This window comes from Protopterus annectens, chromosome 13.part0, assembly GCF_019279795.1.
Source record: "Protopterus annectens isolate FY-2018-M chromosome 13.part0, PAN1.0, whole genome shotgun sequence".
In the NCBI taxonomy this organism is placed as follows: Eukaryota; Metazoa; Chordata; order Ceratodontiformes; family Protopteridae; genus Protopterus; species Protopterus annectens.
Window position 1 is genome coordinate 339,808,825 of NC_056747.1, and position 22,253 is coordinate 339,831,077.

Genomic DNA, 22,253 nt, shown 5'->3' on the forward strand with positions numbered 1-22,253 from the left:
AATTCCATGGCCGGACAAACCCTTAAATTAAAATTTTGCGGGCAACTTAGCAGACAACTTGAGCATAAAACTCATGGACCCACACGAGTGGAAACTGGAACCCAAAATATTCAAGCTTTTGAGGAACAGTTGGGGGGGCACCAGAGGTGGACCTTTTTGCTTCCCTTCAGAACTATCAATTGAGCAAATACTGCACGAGAACTCCCCACAGCCAGGCTTGGAAAGTGGATGGCCCTCGTCTTTACCTGGGAAAGCCTCTCAATCTATGCCTTTTCCCTCTGCCTCATTTCGAAAGTGCTACTAAAGATCAAACAGGATAAGCCAAGGACAATCCTGATTGCACCAGACTTGGCCACACCAGCACTGGTTCCCTCTTTTGCACAGTCTGACAGTACTGCCACCATGGCACCTGCCTCACACTCCTTCCCTGCTGTCCCAGCAGGCAGGCCACGTTCTGCACCTTCAGCTGCAGACCCTGAACCTTGCAGCCTGGCTCATCCCCTGAACTCATCACCAGCAACCCTCAGTAAGCAGGTGCTGGATGTCATTCTTGAGGCAAGGAGGCCTAGTACTAGAATATCCTATTCAGAAAAATGGAAAGGATACTCTTCTGGATACTGTCTCTGGGAAGGGACATGACTGTGCCCAGCTTACCTCATGTACTAGATTACTTAACAGAAATGCTCTACAAGGGCCTATTCTTCTCTTCTATTAAGATTCATGCCTGTGCCGTCTCAGCTCATTATAATAATGAGCCCACCCCTCTTCTGTCATCCTCTGGTAAAACAGTTCCTGAGAGAAGCCAGAAATTTAAGACCTCCCCAGGAGAGCTCCATCTCCAGCCTTGGACCTTAACTTTGTATTAGAAAAGCTCACGCGTCCGCCCTTTGAACCTGCTGCTACAGCAGCGTTAAAAGTCCTCTCATGGAAAACAGCTTTACTTCTAGCCATCACTTCAGCAAGAAGAGTGTCTGAATTGCAGGCCCTTATGACAGTGGAATCCTTCATTATCTTCCATGCGGTTAGGGTTTCCCTCGGGACTAACCCTTCTTTTATGCCCAAGGTGGTGTGTAGTGTGGCTTTAAACCAGTCCATTCATTTGGCAACGTTTTTCCCTAATCCTCAGAATAAAGGGGAAAGGATCCTGCACACTCTGGACATGCACAGGCAGCTTGGATTCTATCTGGACAGGAGTAAACCTCTCAGAAAATCTGACCAGCTGCTAGTCAGCTTTGCTACAGGGCCAGAGGGCAAGGCCATTTCTAAGCAAACCATTTCCAAGTAACACACTGCATCCATTTCTGCTACAAACATCATGGGAAACCTACCCCACAGGGGATCAGAACACATTCCACTAGGGCTACGTATACCTCTACAGCATTCCTCAGAGGAGTCCCTTCCAGGGACATCCTGGAAGCTGCAACCTGGAGCTCTGTACACACGTTCACCAAGCATTACCACTTGCCTATCTTATCTAAATCCACAGCTGGATTTGCCACAGTAGTCTTACAGGGCCTGATTGCCAGCCCTAATGCTTCTTAACTACCTCCACCCTTCACCCAAATGTGATGACTGCAGCAGTGAAATATGAAGAACATATAGTTGTGTGCACTTACCATAGCTGTAGATGTTAATGTATTCACTGTAGCAGTCCTGGTTACCTTCCCTCCAGCCCCCCTGACTTCTCTTTTCTTTTCCCTATCCTTTTTGTTTGGCATATCTTATATCATGTGTATTTGCTTTTTGCTGGGGGTGTTCCATACCATGTAATTGCTTCCTATTTTGGGGGCACCTGACATCTGTGGCAAGAAAAATTGATGTAATGGTGTTGGCTGCATGTTTTATACCCCTGACATCATGGAAGAAGCGACTGCATCTGCCGCAGAAATCCCAGGGCTCTGGTATTCAGACCGGCTGAGGGCTAGCCGCAGGCAGATAACCCAAATGTGATGACTGCAACAGTGAATACACTCTGAAATCTACATTCATGGTAGGTGTACACAACTGTATTTTCCTGAAGGGTTATTTTATTTTTATTTTTGCATTATTGCAGCAGCTGTTTCACATGCTGGTTGACAATATGGCAGATCTTTGCAAACTGTTACTTTAACGGTAAATTTGTTTTAAATGTGTTTTGGTAGCTTTTTTCTTGCATTGTTGTAGGAGCACTCTTCTCATAACTTCCTTAATGAATTTTTTTGAGAATTTTTTTTCTGAGTTTAATGGTACTATGTGCTTCATAATGTTTTGGAATATTGTGAGACTTCAGTACAGTGTGTTTTAGTTGAGATTTAGTATTTATTCTTATTCCTTAACAGTGTTTAAATTATGGAGATGAAATTGCTATAGAACTGAGGAGCAGTGTGGGCGCACCTGTTGAAGTTACTCACAATTTTCAGGTGGATTTTGTCTGGAAGTCAACATCTTTTGATAGGTATGCAACTTGTGTATATACAGCAGTAATTGTGTACTGTAGAAGTATGTTGGTATGTGTCAGTAAGGCAGTTTGCAGCTGAGTTAGAAAATGATTTCCTTTCCTGTGTTTTAACCTTTTTACCTGTTGAACCTTAAGTCATTCCTTAAATTTCTGAAAATTTTGGATTCTTGGACCCTACCCATAAAGTATTAAAAACAGGGATATTTAACTACAGAATAGGTTGTGCCTTATGCAAAGGCAAGTAGCAGCTGCATCTTATACGTGAACATTTTCAAGAGCATCACTTTGCAAGTAACTACTATATTTGTACCTAAAGCTATAACACAAATCTGCTCTTGGCAGTTTAAATTTGTGATACCCATAGCTTCAGATAGTCAATTCAGAAATTTCTGGCTTGTTTACTTGATGTGTATACCTCCAGGTTAGTCATTTTGTTGGAGTTGTGCTGGATTGATAGAGACTGCCTCTGTGTTCCTATTTTGGCATCCAATTCTTTACTAAGGTTTGAGTCATAAATTTTTGTTGCATGAAACATCTGCTTACATTTCTTAGAACACCGTCACACCTTCCCAGTGTTCTGGTGGTAAAATAATCCATAGGTTCATAGATTAGTACTAGGCTTACTGCCTCTGTGGGCCATTTTAAGCCTAGCCAATTACCCCATGTGAGAATTAAACCCTGCACCTTGTGTCTGTAAGGTGAACAGCTTAACCATTATGCCAGCCTCCCTCATAGAATTGCTTTTCATCCTTTACTGCCAGGAAAGGATAATTAGCACAGCTTGGTGTCCTCCTGTATTAGCTAGCTGCAGGACGTTAGATATAGAGAGAAGCTTTAAGTGTACTTTTGTGAAGACAGTGGCAGTTTTGGAGGGTGCTCAGCGTAGGAACTTGCAGGATGGTTCTTCAGGTTCCATAGTAATTGGCAGTCTAATAAAATAAGGTAGGTAATTCCAGAGAGGACTCCTGTCAAAACTTTTTAATTCAACTTGTTTAGGTAGCATCTCATTCCTTCTGACCCCCCCCCCCCAACAGAACAAAACTTCAAGAGAGCAGGTATTCTCTGAGGTGTAGAATAAAACAAAAATACTACTCCTGATGAAGGGAAGGATGTACAACCATAAAATTCAGCAAAACTTTTTTTTTAGTTGGGCTTTCATTCTATTCTAGAACTTTATCAGAAGCTATTAACATCACAAACATCCACATTTAAATAGAAATACAAAAACAATCAGGTGATCCTCCCAAGCCAGTAAAACCAATATATTAGTTATTTTAAGTCCCATTATAATGCTTCACCTTTAAAAAAGAACTGACAGCAGAAGCATCATTCAAGCCAGGTCTGTTTTTGGCGTGTAGTCGAAGCTGCCATCCATAGGGTTCATAGGTGTGTATTAGGCTAATGGCCCTGGGACCTTTACAAACCTAGCCCATAGAAGTGCCCTGGCGTGTTCTACCCGTTGTTGGTTTCCAGTGCCTCTATCAAGTAGAGCCACTGGAGTGATCCCTGGGGTGAACTTTGTTGCCCATCCACTCGTCAAGGTTTTGCTTTGAGGGCTAGTGAAGTGCTCTGCTTGACATTTATGGGAATCTATTCCAGAGCATGGGTAGTCTCTGGATTATGAACCTGTCCCTCCAGCATGATGTCCTTCAAGGATGCATCTGCAGTCATAACATATGGGTTGTCCTGCCTCAGGCAGCCCTTCGGTCGGCCAGGATTCCAAAGTCTGGGTCTGGCCTTGGCTGATGTCGCACTTTCCCCGACGTCAGAGCGTCTGGGGTATAAAAGCATCAGCCGACGCCATTTTCCTCAGTCTTTCTTGCCGCGCGGTGCCCGAAGCAGAAGCTGTTCGCAAGTGCCGGTCGGTCAGATCCAGTGAATTCAGCTACCGAAGACTTCGAAAAAGCTAAGTACCCCGTTGGGGACTCTTTCCTGCCTCAGCCAATGTCAGACAAAGTAAATAATTGTTTAACTTGTGGGAAACAAATACCTCATAAGGATTTCCATTCCTACTGCCTTCCTTGCTTAGGCCCAGACCACGACGTATCGGCTTTTTCAGCCTGTGCTTCCTTCAACCGACGAACTCTTAGACGTTGGTCAGAGTTTGCAGAGGAATTTTTGGGGCCAATTTTGCATATAAAATGCCGTCGGAGACTCCAACTTCGCATTTGGTGAAAAAACGGAAGGACGAGGACCGACACTTCGCCCACGGTTTCGCTGAAACCACGGAAAGCTTCATGAGTGTCTCTGTTTCGGCCGAAACAGAGTCCTCGGAGATTCCTTCTTCCGAATCCATTCAACCGACCACCGCGGCCCGGGAGGCCCCGGCTGAGTCGGCTACCTACCGAAACCAGTGTCCAGGAAATGTCCGACACCATACCTTTGGACATTTCTACTCCTGCACGTGGGGCAGCTAGGCCCCCTGCTTCCATGTCCATTAAGGCCTTTTCTAGGGCTAAAGCTGCTAAACTTTCTAAAGCTTTGCCTCCCAAGACTACCTCCCAGAGGCCTTTCTCTAGTTCTCAGATCCTCAGCCTTGCAGAGGACCTTATTTCTTTAATTAGGGGTTCACAACCTCACCCAGACAGGGCCTCTCAGCCTCCACCAGACAAAAGGCCCAGGACTGACCCCTCTGACCCTAACTCTTCAGATGAGTCCACGGATGGCTCTGAGTTGTCAGACCACCAGGAGGAGGCTTATTCGCCCTATGAGGATTCTGATGCTGAAGAATCTATCCCTTCGGCCTCCCCTCCTGAAGAGTTTTCCTTTGGTGAGACTCTACACTCCATGAGAGCGCATTTTCAATGGCAAGGTCAGGAATTCTCCGATTCTAGAAAAAGATTAAGGACCTTTTTACATCTGCCTCAACATAGGCCCTTAGCTATACCTCCTGTTTTGAATGTAATTGATGATGTGTACAATGATGTCAGTACAGCCCCTGATACTCTCCCTCCGGCCCCTGCTAAGCCTGATAGATACTACAGGGTCCCGGATTCTCATTTCCATCTGTATAAAGCACATTCTGCAGACCCAGAAACTATTTTTCAGGGCCCTAAAGGGGTTGCAGCCGCCACAGCCAAAAATCCTCTACCCTCTGAAAGAGAGTCTAGAGCTTTAGAGAGATGGGGAACGAAGGTATATACTTCTGCAACTCTTTCTGTCAGGGCATTAAATTGTCAATTTCATATGATACAGTACCAAGAGTATTTGTTAGATGAACTGAATAAGAAACTTTCTTCTCCTGAACCCCTTGACTGTAAATCCCTGCAGGATTTGGTAGACAACTCACAGCAGGTTAGTAATCATTTCTTAAAATGTGGCTATGATGCATTGGAGGCTTCATTTAGGTCAGCTATGACTGGGGCAGTCATTCATAGGCATGCCTGGCTGAAGGAACAATCTTTGCCAGACCATGTTAAAGCTAAACTCCTGGATGCTCCAATGGAGAAACAAAATTTATTTGGCTCCTCTGCTCAGGAGGTCTTAAAAAAGTTTGAAGAAAAGGCAAAATCTGTGCAAACAGTTAAGGATTTCCTGCAAGTACAACCACCGAGATTCAGCAGAAACTGGCCTACTAAGAATTGGTCCTTTCCAGACTCGGACAGAGCCCAGAGAGGCAGGAACAGATGCCCTAGAGGCAGAGGCCAATCGAAGGGCTCCTACAGAGGCCGTCAGTGGCAGCCTGCCAACCAGAGGAGTAGTGCAACAGCAGCAACAACTACTACTACACCAGGACAGGCTCAATGACTTTACTCTGATTCCGCTTACCAGGGATCAACTGGAAGCACCCTTGGGCGGAAAGCTGGCTTTATTCTCAAAAAACTGGCATTATATTACAAGGGACACATGGACACTGCAAATAATAGACAAAGGATACAGGTTCCACTTCCACACTTTGCCAAAAAGAAACGGAATGTCAAACCTACCACCAAATCAGAGGCCAGAGGCTTTAAGGCAGATCAACAACTTGCTTCAAATGAAAGCTATAGAAAAGGTACCACTTTCAGAACAAGGCCAAGGATTTTACTCAAGACTATTCCTTGTACCAAGAAAAGAAAATCAGTGGAGGCCTATTCTCGACCTGTCCGCACTGAATACTTACCTCATTGTCCCAAAATTCAAGATGCTGACCCTACAGCAACTTCTTCCCATGTTGGGCAAGGAGTCTTGGCTAGTGACTCTAGATCTCAAGGAGGCATACCTGCACGTCCCTATTCGACCAAGTTGCAGAAGACACCTCAGATTTCTTGCAGGATCAGAGCATTATCAATTCTCAGCATTGCCCTTTGGCTTATCTACTGCGCCCAGAGTATTCACGAAATGCCTGGCATCAGTAATTGCACACTGCAGACTTCAGGGGATTCAGATCTACCCATATCTGGACGACTGCCTTATACAAGCGGACAACAAGGAAAATTTGATAAAGTACTTGGCCTATGCCATCCACCTGCTACAGGCCTTGGGATACACAGTCAACATCCAAAAGTCAAGACTTGTGCCATCCCAAAGAATAACCTTTTTGGGTGCAGATCTGGACACAACCACCCAAATGGCCTTTCTCACAGAAGAAAAACAAAAACAACTTCCAGATTACTTCATGATTCTGACAAAACAAACTCAGCTTACTGCGAGGAAAATCCTGCAGGCCCTGGGTTACATGGCATCCTGCATAATTATGATACCACAGGCCAGGCTGCATATGAGAAAATTACAATGGTACCTAAGGAGTGTATGGTCTCAACACAGTCAGTCTAGAAGCTTTGATACCAATCATTCCTTGCCTTCAAAAGGAATTTCTGTGGTGGGCTCAGGCCTGCCATTCCAACAGAGGGTTGCCTTTCAACAAACCAAAAACAAAACAAACCATCACCACGGACGCTTCAGACCGAGGATGGGGAGCACACATGGAGGGCAAATGTATCCAAGGCCTATGGTCTCAAGGTCAGCTATGCATGCACATAAACCAAAAGGAAATGTTGGCAGTGATGCATGCAATCGAGGCTTTCAAACCCTTCCTCCATCAAGGCCACCTGCTAATAAGGACAGACAACACCACGTTCATGTGGTACATAAACAAGCAGGGAGGCACACACTCCTACCCTCTCTGCCGGCTGGCTATGAATCTATGGGAACTATGCCTGAACCTCAATATCCAACTACAGTCCCAGTTCGTGCCAGGTAAAGAGAATACACTGGCAGACAGCTTAAGCAGAACTACCATGGAGGCACACGAATGGATGCTGCACCCAGACATCTTCCAACTCGTATCAAAGGCATGGGGAATGCCGGAGATAGATCTGTTCGCCTCCCCTCTCAACCATCAACTGAAGACATTCTGCTCAAGGACATACCACCCACAAGCTTGGAGGGTGGACTCTCTCTCTTTCAGCTGGAAAGCTCTAAAAGTATATGCCTTCCCACCTCTCCCATTAATGTACAAGGTTCTACTGAAGATCAGGGAGGAGCAGCCAAGAGTGATTCTGATAGCTCCAGACTGGCCAAGGCAACACTGGTATCCATTATTGAGAAGCCTGTCACAGGCAAAACCATGGCCTCTCCCCCTATGGCCTCTTCTTCTGACGCAGAACAATTTCAAGATCATGCATTTCAACTTGAAAACATTGCAGCTAACTGCCTGGAAAATTCCTTAAATCCCAAACAAAATGCCTCATCACAGAGAGTGAAGGACATCATCTTGGAAGCTCGCCGGCCTTCCACAAGGAAGACATACTCAGCTAAATGGTAAAGATTTCTCATTTGGAACACATCAAAAGGCTCAGATGTGACAGTGGCAAACATGACACATTCTGGAATACTTAGCAGAATTGTTCCACAATGGCCTGTCCTATTCTTCCATTAAGATTCATGCCTCAGCAATTTCAGCAGAATACAATGTGGATCCACCTATCTTCTCACACCCTCTCCTCAGGCAATTTCTGAGAGGGATCAGAAATATTAAACCTCCATAAAACCCCCTCTACCCGCTTGGGATCTCAACTTTGTGTTGGAGAAACTAACACTTCCTCCATTTGAACCAGCAGCATCAGCGGACCTACAGTTTCTGTCTTGGAAAACTGCATTCCTTCTGGCAATAACTTCAGCAAGAAGAGTATCTGAGTTACAAGCATTAATGGCAGTACAGCCATTTCTCATCTTCCATCAGGACAGAGTTTCACTAAGAACCAATCCTACTTTTATGCCAAAGGTGGTATCTAGGGTATCCTTGAACCAAGCTATTAACTTGCCTACGTTCTTCCCACATCCACAGAATAGAGGGGAAAAACTTCTGCACACCCTGGATATACTCAGACAACTACGCTACTACTTGGACAGAACTAAAACTAGCAGAAAGACTGACCAACTATTTGTAGCATATGCTACTGGGGTGCAAGGAAAAGCAATTTCCAAACAGACAATTTCAAAATGGATAGGAAATTGCATTCGATTTTGTTACTCCTTTCATGGAAAGACAGTTCCTGAAAACATCAGGCCTCATTCCACAAGGGCCACGGCCACCACTACAGCCTTCCTACGAGGGGTGGCTACCAAGGACATTTTAGAAGCTGCTACTTGGAGCTCCGTGCAAACATTTGCCAAACATTACAATCTACCTTTATACTCCAGATCCAGAGCAGGTTTTGCTACTGCAGTCCTGCAGGGGATATTAACTACACCATCCTTTTCTTAGTACCTCCTCCCCCAGATTGGCTATGGTATTCTACCCATATGTTATGACTGCAGATGCATCCTTGAAGGACCTAGTACAGTTTTGTACCTACCATAAATGTAGATGTCCGATAGGTATGCATCTGCAGTCAGATTTACCCTCCCTCCCTCCTACACCTCAGTGGTATTCCTAGGGTACTTACCCCTCTTTTAGCTAGCTAGGGGAATCTATTATGGTGTATTTGTTTGTATATACATGTATGTAATTATATAAGTTTGCAAATGTTTGGAACCTTTTTGCATTTATCCAAATTTAGCCTTCCTAGAGGGCACCTGGCATCTGGGGCAAGAAAAACTGAGGAAAATGGCGTCGGCTGATGCTTTTATACCCCAGACGCTCTGACGTCGGGGAAAGTGCGACATCAGCCGAGGCCAGACCCAGACTTTGGAATTCGGCCGACCGAAGGGCTGCCTGAGGCAGGACAACCCATATGTTATGACTGCAGATGCATACCTATCGGACATCTACATTTATGGTAGGTACAAAACTGTACTTTCGGTTGATTGTGGTAATGAGGTTGAGGTCTCTGGAGTGCGTGGTGCGAGGGATTGGGATTTCTTTAGATGTAGCATTTCTAACCAAGCTGGGTCAGACATGGCTTTGTAAGTCAAGCAGAGCTCGCCTCTTAGTAGATGATATGAGACAGAGAATAGCTGGAGTTTTTTTTGAGTCTGTCCATGTAGGACATGTGTTTAAGGCCTAGGATCCTCTTAGTGAGTTTCTTCTGTGTCCTCTCCAACTGTTGCAAATGCCTAGTGAAGTACATGCCAAATGGGGCATTATACTGTATGACTGGTCTAATGAGGATAGAGTAGAGAGAAATGATTACCTCTTTCTTCCTGGATGCAAAACCCTTAGTAATGAGATGTGCTACATAGGGCTTTCTGACCACAGTGGCAATGTGGTGGTCGAAGGAGAGGTTGCTGTCAACCTGTGTTCCCAGAACTCTTTTATAATGTGTTCAGTGGGCTACTATCGATGTGGTAATTAGTGAGAACTGAGTTTTTCCCCAAAAGGGATGACTATGCATTTTTTGGTATTAAGCTTAAGGCCATGGTTTTGACATCAGTCATTGGTCTCAGTGAATCCTTTCTGTAGGATGTCTGCATCACTTGGGGAGCTATTAATGGCTTCCAGCTTGCACTCTGCAAATTTGGTCAGCCAGAGTCCCTCTGTGTTGGCCTGGACTTCTGAGAAGTAGATGCCAAAAAGGAGAGGATCCAGGACCGATCCCTGTGGGACTCCACTTGTGACTGGTTGACAGTCTGACTTGGAGTCCGCAACTTTCACACTGTTGGGTTCTCTGTGCAAGCCGACTGCTCTGGTGACGGACTCAAATGTCGACCAGGTTGAGCAGGCATGATCTACCTTTCACAAAACCAAATTGCGTTTCCTCGAGTTTGGAGATTCCCTATATCCTTGTTAATTAGGTCTATGATGAGCACCATAGCCTTACATACAAGACTCATCAGGCTAATGTGATAATTTCCAGGGTCTATAGTCACTCCTACTTTATGGAGAGGGATGACTGTAGCAGTGGGCATTCGGTAGAGGCAAAGCCTGAGGTGAGGCTGTGAGTGAAGAGCACACAGATGTGGTGCCAGTTCACTTTGTAATTCATGTAAAACACAGCCAGCGATTTTGTCGGGTCCCATGTAAGCTGTATTCTTGACCTTGAACAATGCAGCTTTAACCTGTGCTGCAGTAATGTTGGATGCCTGGCATTCTGCTGCTGATCTTCATGTTTCACAGTTGCAGTCATTACATTTGGGTAATCTCAGGTTGCCCTCCGTCAGCCTGAATAACAAAGTCTTGGGACCTGCGTCAGTTGCTGTCTCCTCCTGTATGACGCCAGGTCGTCAGAGGTATAAAACATGCAGCCGACGCCATTTTAATCAGGTTTTCTTGCTGCACGGTGCCCGAAGTAGGTAGCAAGTGCCGGTCGGCTGACTCCTGAAATTTTCATTTTCGAGTTTCAGAACCGAAGTTTTCAAACTAAAGCTAAATACCCTGTTCGGGAAACTTTTTCTTGCTCTTTACTGATGTCAGTAAAAGTAAATAATTGCATTACTTGTGGGAAGCAAATACCTCATAAGGATTTTCATTTGTACTGTATTCCTTGCCTAGGCCCTGATAACGAAGTGCCTTGCTGTCAGTTTTGTACTAAATTTACCAAAGCACTATTAAGCGTCTGTATAATTTTGCTTCTAAATGTTTCTGTTCAAGATTTAACTGTCCTGAAATGTCGTCTGTTAGCAATCTGACTACCGGAGTTCACAAAAAATGCAAGGAAAGAGAGACAGTCTAGGTCCAAAACCGACGGCGAAGCTTCTCCTAAGCCAGTCGTGCATTTGCCGGTACTCTGTGAGGTGCTTTCGCAGCCCCTGATACCCACTACGTTTGAGTTGCAGGCCTCTACAGGGACCCATTTGGAGTCCGGTATGCCGTGAGATTCTGCAAGTATTGAACCCACGGATGTCTCTCCCTTGGATAGGTCCGGAGCCGCTGAGCAGGCACTAGCTTCTGGGGTTGTTTTCAGCCTTCAACATTTGTATATTAAACCGATGCCATCATCAGAAACCTGGCCAAAATCTACGTCTGTGTCTAAAAAACCTACCCATGAGCCACGTGCTCAGGCCCCTATGCCTAAAAAACAAATGATCAAAATGGCTGAGGATTTAATTACCTTGATCAGGGGTCCCCCCCCCCTCGCTAAGAGGCCTAGGCAAGGCACTGATTATGAATTTCGGATCAGGTTTCCATTTCTTCTGATTCCTCTTCTGATCAGGAATTTTCTATTCCACCTTATGAGGATTCTGATGCAGAGGAAGCCATCCCTTCTGCTTCTCCTCCCGAGGATTACTCTTTTGGAGAGACTTTGCATACTTTAAGGGAACATTTTCATTGGGAGAGTCAGGACTTCTCAGAATCCAAAAAGAGGCTTAGGGATTTTCTTCTTCCTCAGTATAGGCCTTTGGCAATACCTCCTGTATTAGACATTGTTGATGTTTCTCGGAATCAAGCACGGCTCCTGATTCCCTGCCTCTGGCTCCTAGTAAGCCAGACAGATATTACAGGGTTCCTGACTCCCACAAATTTCTTTTCAAAAATGCTGCTGCTGACCCTGAAACTATTTCTCAGGGTCCCAAGGGTGTTAAGGCTTCTACAGCCAAAAATCCTACCCCTTCTGATAGTCTCCAGGGCGCTGGATAGATGGGAAAGAAGGTTTATACGTCTGCAACCTTGGCAATCAGGGCTTTAAACTGCCACTTTCATTTGCTTAAATATCAACAGCATGTTATGGGACTGTTTAAACAGAAAATGAATTTAATTTCTGATTGTGTGGAAAGTAGAGATGTCCTTCAAGGATGCATCTGCAGTCCTTACAAATGGGTTGTCCTGTCGTCAGGCAGCCCTTCGGTCGGCCGTATTCCAAAGTCTGGGTCTGGCCTCGGCTGGTGTCGCACTTCACCCGACGTCATAGCTGCAGTTATTCGGGTATAAAGGCATCAGCCGACGCCATTTTCCTCAGTCTTTCTTGCCGCGTGGCGCCCGAAGCAGAAGCTGTTCGCAAGTGCCGGTCGGTCAGAACCAGAGATTACTACTACCGAATACAACTTCAAGACTTCTAAAGCTAAGTACCCGTTGGGGACTCTTTCTTGCCTCAGCCGATGTCAGAAAAAGTGAATAACTGTTTAACTTGTGGGAAACAAATACCTCATAAAGATTTCCACTCTTACTGCTTACCTTGTTTAGGCCCAGACCACGACGTAGCAGCTTGTCTAGCCTGTGCTTCTTTTAACCAACGGACGCTTAGACATCGGTCGGAATTTGCTGAGCAGTTTTTCGGTTCTGATTTTGCTTATAAGATGCCGTCGGATCCTCCGACTACACAAATAACCAAAAAACGCAAGGAAAAGGACCGACACTCGCGGTCCGCGGTTTCGGCCGAAACCGCGGTTAAGCCAACCGCGAGTGTCTCTGTTTCGGCTGAAACCGAGCTAGCGGTTCTTCCTTCAGCCGAAAGCATACCTTCTACCGAGGCTTCTTCTAACCTCGTGGAATCGGCTTCTGAGATCCAAACTGCTGTTGCGATTTCTCAGGAACTATCACACACTATTCCCTTAGATATTTCCACTCCTGCACGTGGAGCTGCTAGGCCTCCTGCAGCCATGTCTATTAAGGCCTTTGCCAGGGCTAAAGCAGCTAAAGCTACAAAAACTGTGCTTGCTAAGACCCCTACTCACAGGCCCAGTTCCAGTTCCCAAATGCTTTCTTTGGCAGAGGATCTTATCTCTTTAATCCGGGGATCCAAAGCTCATCAAGACAGGGCCTCTCATCCACCTCCAGAGAAGAGGCCTAGAGCAGAGCCCCCTGAGCCAGTGTCCACAGATGATTCCTCTGATGATTCAGACAATACAGACCCTCCAGAGGCTCCTTATTCCCCTTACAAAGACTCTGATGCTGAAGACTCTATCCTTTCTGCCTCTCCACCTGAGGAATTTTCCTTTGAGGAAACCTTGCATGCCATGAGGGAACAATTTCAGTGGCAGGGTCAAGATTTTTCAGACTCCAGGAAAAGGCTTAGAACCTTTTTGCATTTACCACAGCACAGGCCTTTAGCTATACTTCCGGTTCTCTCTGTTGTAGATGATGCATTTAATGATGCTTGCACTGCTCCTGATTCTTTACCTCCGGCCCCTGCTAAGCCCGATAGGTTCTACAGGGTCCCGGACACACATCACCATTTATACAAGGCTCCTTTTGCAGATCCCGAGACTATCTCCCAGGGACCTAAGGCTGTAGCTTCTACCTCTGCTAAAAACCCTCTCCCCTCTGAAAGGGAATCCAGGTCCTTAGAGAGATGGGGTAAAAAAGTTTACACTTCTGCTACTTTGTCAGCCAGGGCCTTGAACTGTCAATTCCACATGATACAATATCAAGAATTTATGCTAGACCAGTTAACTAAAAAACTGTCTTCTGATGAACCATTTGATAAGAAATATGTTCAGGAAATGGTACGTAACATTCAGCAAGTTAGTAACCATTCTTTAAAATGCGGCTATGATGCACTGGAGGCTTCCTTTAGATCAGCCATGACTGGCACAGTTATCAGAAGGCATGCCTGGCTGAAAGAGCAGGCCTTACCGGACCATGTCAAATCAAAACTATTAGATGCACCCATGGACAAGGCCAACTTGTTTGGTTCTCCTGCACAACAGGTACTGAAGAAGATGGAGGAGAAAGCAAAATCTGTACAAACAGTGAAAGATTTCTTACAGGTCCAACCTCCAAGGTTTAGCCGGAACTGGCCCTCCAAAAATTGGTCCTTTCCAGACTCCTCTAAAGCACAGAGGCGCAGGAATAGGCGATCAAGGGGCAGAAACCAATCCAGGGGTGCCTACAGGGGACGCCAGTGGCAGGGTAACAACCAGCGAGGCACAGACGCAGTCACCACCCCTGCAACAGGACAATCACAGTGACTTGGGGCTGGCACCGCCTACCAGGGAACAACTACAAGCACCCTTAGGCGGAAAGCTAGCTTTATTTTCAAAAAACTGGCATTACATCACAAGGGACAAGTGGATTTTGCAAACTATAGACCAAGGGTACAGGTTTCATTTCCATACTCTACCAGGAAAGAGAGGAATGTCAAACCTACCACCAACTCAAGAGGCAGAAGCTCTGAAACAAATATCTCAGTTATTACAGATGAGAGCTGTGGAAAAAGTACCATCTATGGAACAAGGAAAAGGATTTTACTCCAGACTCTTCCTGGTACCAAGAAAAGAGAGCAAATGGAGGCCTATTCTCGACCTGTCCGCTTTAAACACATTCCTCATTGTTCCAAAATTCAAAATGCTGACTCTACAGCAGCTTCTTCCCATGCTGGGCAAGGAGTCTTGGCTGGTAACTCTAGATCTCAAGGAGGCATACCTGCACGTCCCCATTCGACCAAATTGCAGAAGATACCTCAGATTTCTTGCAGGATCAGAGCATTATCAATTCTCAGCATTGCCCTTTGGCTTATCTACTGCGCCCAGAGTGTTCACGAAATGCCTGGCATCAGTAATTGCCCATTGCAGGCTTCAGGGAATACAAATCTACCCATACCTGGACGACTGCCTGATACAAGCGGACAGCACAAACAAGCTAACAGAAGACTTACAAAGAGTCATTTACCTGCTACAAGCCCTGGGATATACAGTCAATATAAAAAAGTCAAGACTGATACCATCCCAAAGAATAACCTTTTTGGGTGCAGAACTGGACACAACAAAACAAATGGCATTCCTAACTGTGGAAAAACAACAGCAACTACCTCTGTACTTCTTGGCTTTAACAAAGCAGAACCATCTTACAGCAAGAAAAGTACTGCAAGCCCTGGGCTTCATGGCATCCTGCATAATACTGGTACCTCATGCCAGACTGCATATGAGAAAGCTACAGTGGTACCTAAAGAATTTATGGTCTCAACACGAGCACAGCCTAGAAACCAAAATTCCAATAATCCCATGTCTACAGCAAGAGTTCCTATGGTGGGCTCAGGCCTGCCAATCAAACACAGGATTGCCCTTCTACAGCATTCAACCAAGCCAAACCATCACGACGGACGTCTCAGACCTCGGTTGGGGGGCCCACATGCTGGACAAGTGCATACAAGGCTTATGGACTCAAGACCAGTTGCACCTGCACATAAATCTAAAGGAAATGCTGGCAGTAAAATTGGCAATCCAGGCATTCAGACCATTCCTCCAAGAAGGCCAATTGATAAGGACAGACAACACCACAGTGATGTGGTACATCAACAAACAGGGAGGCACACATTCATACCCTCTATGCCGGATGGCAATGGACCTATGGAATGTGGCTCTGAGCTACAACATTCAGTTACAGGCAATTTTTGTACTGGGAAAAGAAAACATTCTAGCAGACATATTAAGCAGGACTACCACGGATGCCCACGAATGGATGCTGCATCCGGACATCTTCAAAGCCATTACAAAAAAATGGGGACTCCCAGAAATAGACTTATTTGCGTCCCCACAGAATCACCAACTGAAGAAATTCTGCACAAGGACGTACCACCCACTTGCTTGGAAAGTGGACTCCCTATCGTTCAGTTGGAAGAACCTGACAGCATATGCATTCCCACCACTTCCTTTGATGCACAAGGTGCTATTGAAGATCAAAGAGGACCGTCCAAGGATCATTCTGATAGCTCCAGACTGGCCAAGGCAACATTGGTACCCATTACTGAGGAGCATGTCTCGGGGACATATATGGACACTACCCCTGGTTCCATTACTGTTAACACAGAACAACTACAACAACCTGCACCCAAACCTGAAAACTCTGCAGCTGACTGCCTGGAACATTGCATAAGATCAATTAACCCACAGTTATCACAAAGGGTTAAAGACATTATCCTTGAGGCTCGCAGACCCTCAACAAGAAAAAATTATGCAGCAAAATGGAAACGGTATCACATTTGGAGTACTGCAAGGGGAGAAGATGTGTCACTGGTAAACATAGCCAGCATCCTGGAATACTTGGCAGAGCTTTTCCACTCAGGCCTGTCCTACTCTTCCATTAAGATACATGCATCAGCTATTTCAGCAGAATACAGCTTGGATCCTCCAGTCTTCTCACACCCCCTGCTCAGGCAGTTTCTGAGGGGAATCAAAAATGTAAAACCTCCTAGGAAACCACCATTGCCAGCATGGGACTTGAACCTTGTGCTAGAAAAATTGACACTTCCTCCTTTCGAACCAGCAGCAACAGCAGAGATGCAATACTTATCATGGAAAACTGCTTTCCTGCTGGCAATCACTTCAGCAAGAAGGGTTTCTGAACTACAAGCATTAATGGCAGTGCAACCCTTCCTGATCTTCCATCAAGATAGAGTGTCCATGAGAACAAATCCTACATTTATGCCTAAGGTGGTATCCAGAGTGTCTTTAAACCAGGCTATCCACCTGCCTACATTCTTCCCCAACCCACAGAACAGGGGAGAAAGACTGTTGCATACCTTGGATGTACATAGACAGTTGCGCTACTACCTGGACAGGACCAAGAGCAACAGAAAAACTGACCAGCTACTGGTAGCATATGCAACAGGAAGGGAAGGAAAAGCAATTTCAAAACAGACAATCTCAAAGTGGATAGGAAATTGCATTAGATTTTGTTACTCTTACCATGGAAAGAAAACTCCAGAAAACATCAGGCCTCACTCTACAAGGTCTACAGCCACTACCACAGCCTTCTTATGAGGAGTGGCTGCCAAGGACATTATTGAGGCTGCTACTTGGACCTCCGTGCATACATTTGCCAAGCATTATAATTTACCTTTATACTCTAGATCCCGAGCAGGTTTTTGCCTCTGCTGTTTTGCAAGGGATCCTAACTACACCATAATCTCTCCTGTTACCTCCTCCCCTAGTTTGGCTATGGTATTCTACCCATTTGTAAGGACTGCAGATGCATCCTTGAAGGACATAGTACAGTTTTGTACCTACCATAAATGTAGATGTCCGATAGGAATGCATCTGCAGTCAGGATTACCCACCCCTTCCCTCTGTGGTACTCCTAGGGTATTTGCCCACCTTATAGCTAGCTGGGGGGGGATCTATTATGGTGTATTTGTTTGTATATATGTACATACATGATTATTTTTGTGTTTGCTCTCTACCATTTGGAAACATTGGCATTTATCCAAATTTAGCCTTCCAAGAGGGCACCTGGCATCTGGGGCAAGAAACACTGAGGAAAATGGCGTCGGCTGATGCCTTTATACCCGAATAACTGCAGCTATGACATCGGGTGAAGTGCGACACCAGCCAAGGCCAGACCCAGACTTTGGAATCCGGCCGACCGAAGGGCTGCCTGACGACAGGACAACCCATTTGTAAGGACTGCAGATGCATTCCTATCGGACATCTACATTTATGGTAGGTACAAAACTGTACTTTATACAGGATTTATTGCATTCAGCAGAACAGGTTGGAAAGCATACTTTGCAATGTGGTTTTGATTCCTTGGTGGCCTTTTGCAGGGCCGCCGTAACTGGATCTGTGATAAGGCATGCTTGGCTCAAGGAGCAAAATCTGCTTGATCACGATAAAACTAAATTGTTGGATGCTCCTTTACAGCAGGACAGTCTGTTTGGTAATAAGGCAGAAGAGGTTTTAAAAAAGTTGGAATACAAAGCTATATCTATGCAAACCGTAAACGATTTCTTGCAAGTGCAGCCACCCAGGTTCAGTAGACACTGGCCTATTAAGAAGTGGTCCTTTCCTGTGTCCAACAGCCGCACAGGGCATACCCAGATGCTCCAAAGGCTCCAGGTTTCAATCACAAGGATCTTACAGGTCAAAGCAATGGGGTGCCTCCACCTCCAAATCTGGAGGTAACAAAGCACAACCCTACAGTAAACAGTCTCAATGACTTTCTTCTGCCATCTCTAAGCACTTAACTTATGGCAGCCCTTTTGGGGGGAAAACTAGCACTTTATGCTCAAAATTGACATTTAATTACCCAGGACAAGTGGGTATTAAATATGGTATCCCAGGGGTACAGATTTCATTTCCACACATTGCCAATTCCAAACGTATGGCCAGAGCTGTCACCAAATCAGTGGGCAGAGGCCCAGAAACAAGTCATGTCCCTCATAGATATGGGGGCTATTCAACCAATGCCAGAAAAGGTTAAAGGACAAGGTTTTTATTCAAGACTTTTCCTGGTAACCAGAAAAGACAAGTCATGGTGTCCAATTCTGGAATTATCCATTCTAAATACGTTCCTGGACATTAAGAAATTCAAAATGCTGACTTTACAGCAGCTACTGCCTTTGCTAGGAAAGAATGCCTGGTTGGTAACTCTAGACTTCAGACGCGTACCTGCATGTCCCAGTAAGGGAATCTTGCATTAGATACCTCCGCTTCAAAGCAGGCTATTTGCATTACCAATTCTCTGCACTGCTCTTTGGCTTATCTACTGTGCCCTGGGTCTTTACAAAGTGCCTGGCACCAGTAATTGCATTTTGCAGACAAAAATTCAAATTTATCCATGTCTGGACGATTCTCATTCAGGCAGAGGACAAGGACACTCTTATTCAGTATCTAGAGTTTGTAAAAAGGCTTCTAGCATGCCTAGGGTACACCAGAAATGAAAAGAAATCACAACTGGTACACTCAAATAATTACATTCCTGGGTGTAAGCTTGAATACAACTGCCCAGATGGCTTACCTCACACCAGACAAATTCAATTGACAACATACTTCAATGGCAACAAAAACCTGCAAGACAAAATTCTGCAGGCCTTAGGGTTCATGGCATCCTGCATTCTACTAATTCCATATGCGAGACTGCATATGAGGAAACTTCAATGGTAACTAAAAAGCTTATGGAGTCAACATTGTCACAGCCTGGAAACAATGATTCCTCTCATTCCCTGCCTGCAACAGGAGTTCCTTTGGGCAGAGGCATGTCACCAAAACAAGGGACTATCATTCATTACTATCCCCTGCCAACCAAACCCTAACTACAGACACATCAGACTATACTTGGGGGACCCATCTGGCAGGGAGATGCATTCAGGGCAAATGGAGACCAAACCAAATGCATCTACATATCAACCAGAAAGAAATGCTAGCTGTACAGAATGTTCTCACAGCCTTCAAGGACTTCCTTCATCCAGGACAACTACTGATAAAGACGGACAACACCACAGTTATGTGGTACATAAACAAGCGGGGGGGGGTACCCACTCTTACCCCCATTGCAGACTAGCCATGGCCTTGTGGAACACAGCCTTGACTTGCCATATGCATCTTCAAGCTCAATTCCTGCCAGGAAAGCAAAGTACTCTGGCAGACGATTTAAGCAGAAATGTTATGGACCCTCACGAATAAAAACTGGATCCACAAGTCTTCAGCATGTTAACACGAAAATGGGCGAGCCCAAACATCGATCTATTTGCCTCTCCCCAAAACTTTCAGTTGGACAAATTGTCCACAAGAACTCATCACAAAAAAGCATGGAAAAGTGGATGCTCTATCCTTCAACTGGAAAAACCCATCAGTCTATGCCTTTCCCCCTCTGCCTCTGCTCTTCAAGGTCTTGCTATTCGTCAGAGAGGAAAAACCAAAAAAGATTCTAATTGCTCCACACTGGCCTTTCCAACACTGGTACCCGCTTCTGAGGAATATGTCATACCTTCCTCCGTGTTACTTGCCTCAAACACCTCACCTATTGTCTCAGCAAAACTATTAAATTCTGCACACTCAGCTCCAAGCTCTGAATCTTGCAGCATGGCTAATTAACTAATTTCACCAATGACATCTCTCAGTAAACCTGTGATGGATGTCATTTTGGAGGCCAGAAGGCCTAGTACTAGAAAATCTTATGCTGATAAATGGAAGAGATTCTGTGCTTGGAACCAAGCACAAGGAATAGACACAGCAAAGCCCAATATTTGTCATATTTTGCAGTACTTAACTGAGATGCTTCACAACGGCCTATCTTTTTCTTTAATAAAAATCCATTTCTCTGCCATCTCGGCTCATTACAACACAGAGCCTCCCCTATTTTTTCATCGCCTGCTAAAACAGTACCTCAGAGGGGCCAAAAATATAAGGCCTCCCAGGAGTGCCAACTCCTGCATGGGACCTCGGTTTTGTGCTAGAAACACTCACCCCATCTCCTTTTGAACCAGCAGCTAATGCGGATATAAAATATCTTTTTTTGAAGATGGCCTTTCCTTTGGCAGTCACTTCAGCTAGAAGGGTTTCAGAACTACAGGCTCTTATGGCAGTGGAGCCTTTCTTTATCTTTTACCCGGACAGGGTGGCCCTCAGGACCAATCCTTTTATGCCTAAGGTGGTATCCAGTGTGGCTCTTAACCAGACCATTCACCTGCCAACTTTTTTCCCAAATCCGCAAAAGAAGGGGGGAGCAAATTCTTCATTGGATGTACACAGACAACTAAAATTCTACTTAAACAGGACAAAATCTCTATGAAAGTCTGAGCAACTACTGGTGGCATTTGCTGCAGGATCTGAGGGGAAGGCTATATCAAAGCAGACTATTTCCAAATGGATAAGCCATTGTATTTGTTTCTGCTACCTGCACAATGGTAAACCTGTGCCCAAGGGGATCAGATCCCATTCCACCAGGGTTGCTTCTACTTCAGCAGCTTTTCTTAGAGGGGTTCCTACCAGAGACATTCTAGAAGCTGCTGCTTCGTGCTCAGTTCATACGTTCACAAAGCATTACCATTTACCTCTTCTCTAAATCCAGGGCAGGCTTTGCCACTGCAGTCCTGCAGGGCATTATAGCTGCTCCTAATGCTGTTTAGTTCCATCCTCCCATCCATAGCTTTGGGATTCTACGCAAATGTAATGACTGCAACAGTGAAACACGAAGAACATGGTACAGTTGTGTACACTTACCATAAATGTAGGTGATAGTGTATTCACTGTTGCAGTCCAGGTTACCCACCCGCCATCCCCCTTTCTATACCTCTTCTTTCCTTCACTATGCTCAAAAGCCTTTGTGGTGTGTTTGCTTTTAGTTGAAGGTAAAATGTTTGTGTTCTAAAGTGCATGTATATATTTATAGTTAAATATATATTTTTGCTCCCCATTTGGGGGGCACCTGACATCTGGGGCAAGAAAAACTGTTTAAAATGGTGTCTGCTGCATGTTGTATACCCCTGACGTCGTGGAAGAGGAGACAGCAAACAACGCAGGACCCCAAGACTTTGTTATTCAGGCTGACTGAGGGCACCCTGCCAGCAACAGTGAATACACTCTAACTTCTACATTTATGGTAAGTGTACACAACTGTACTTTCCTTCGAGAGCCACTCAAGTCAAAACCCAGACATTCCAAAGGCTCCAGGTTTCAGTCACAAGGGACTTTTAGAACCAAACAATGGAGTGCCTCCTCCTCCACATCTGGAAATAAGGCACCTCCCTATGGTAAGCAGTCTCAGTGACTTCCCTTTACACTTAAAAAGCACTTACCTTTTAACTGCCCCTTTGTGGGGAAAACTGGCACTTCATGCATAAAACTGGCAACTTATAAC

General features: G+C 45.2%; 1 protein-coding gene across 1 annotated transcript in view; it reads left to right on the forward strand.

Annotated features, from left to right (window-relative positions):
* Positions 1 to 22,253, forward strand: part of UPF1 (UPF1 RNA helicase and ATPase) — a 3,097,516-nt gene that overhangs the window by 1,372,560 nt on the left and 1,702,703 nt on the right. Inside the window, exon 9 of the mRNA XM_044054826.1 lies at positions 2,326 to 2,434. Within this exon, the coding sequence (XP_043910761.1) occupies positions 2,326 to 2,434 (109 nt within the window). The remainder of the gene's footprint in view (positions 1 to 2,325; positions 2,435 to 22,253) is intronic.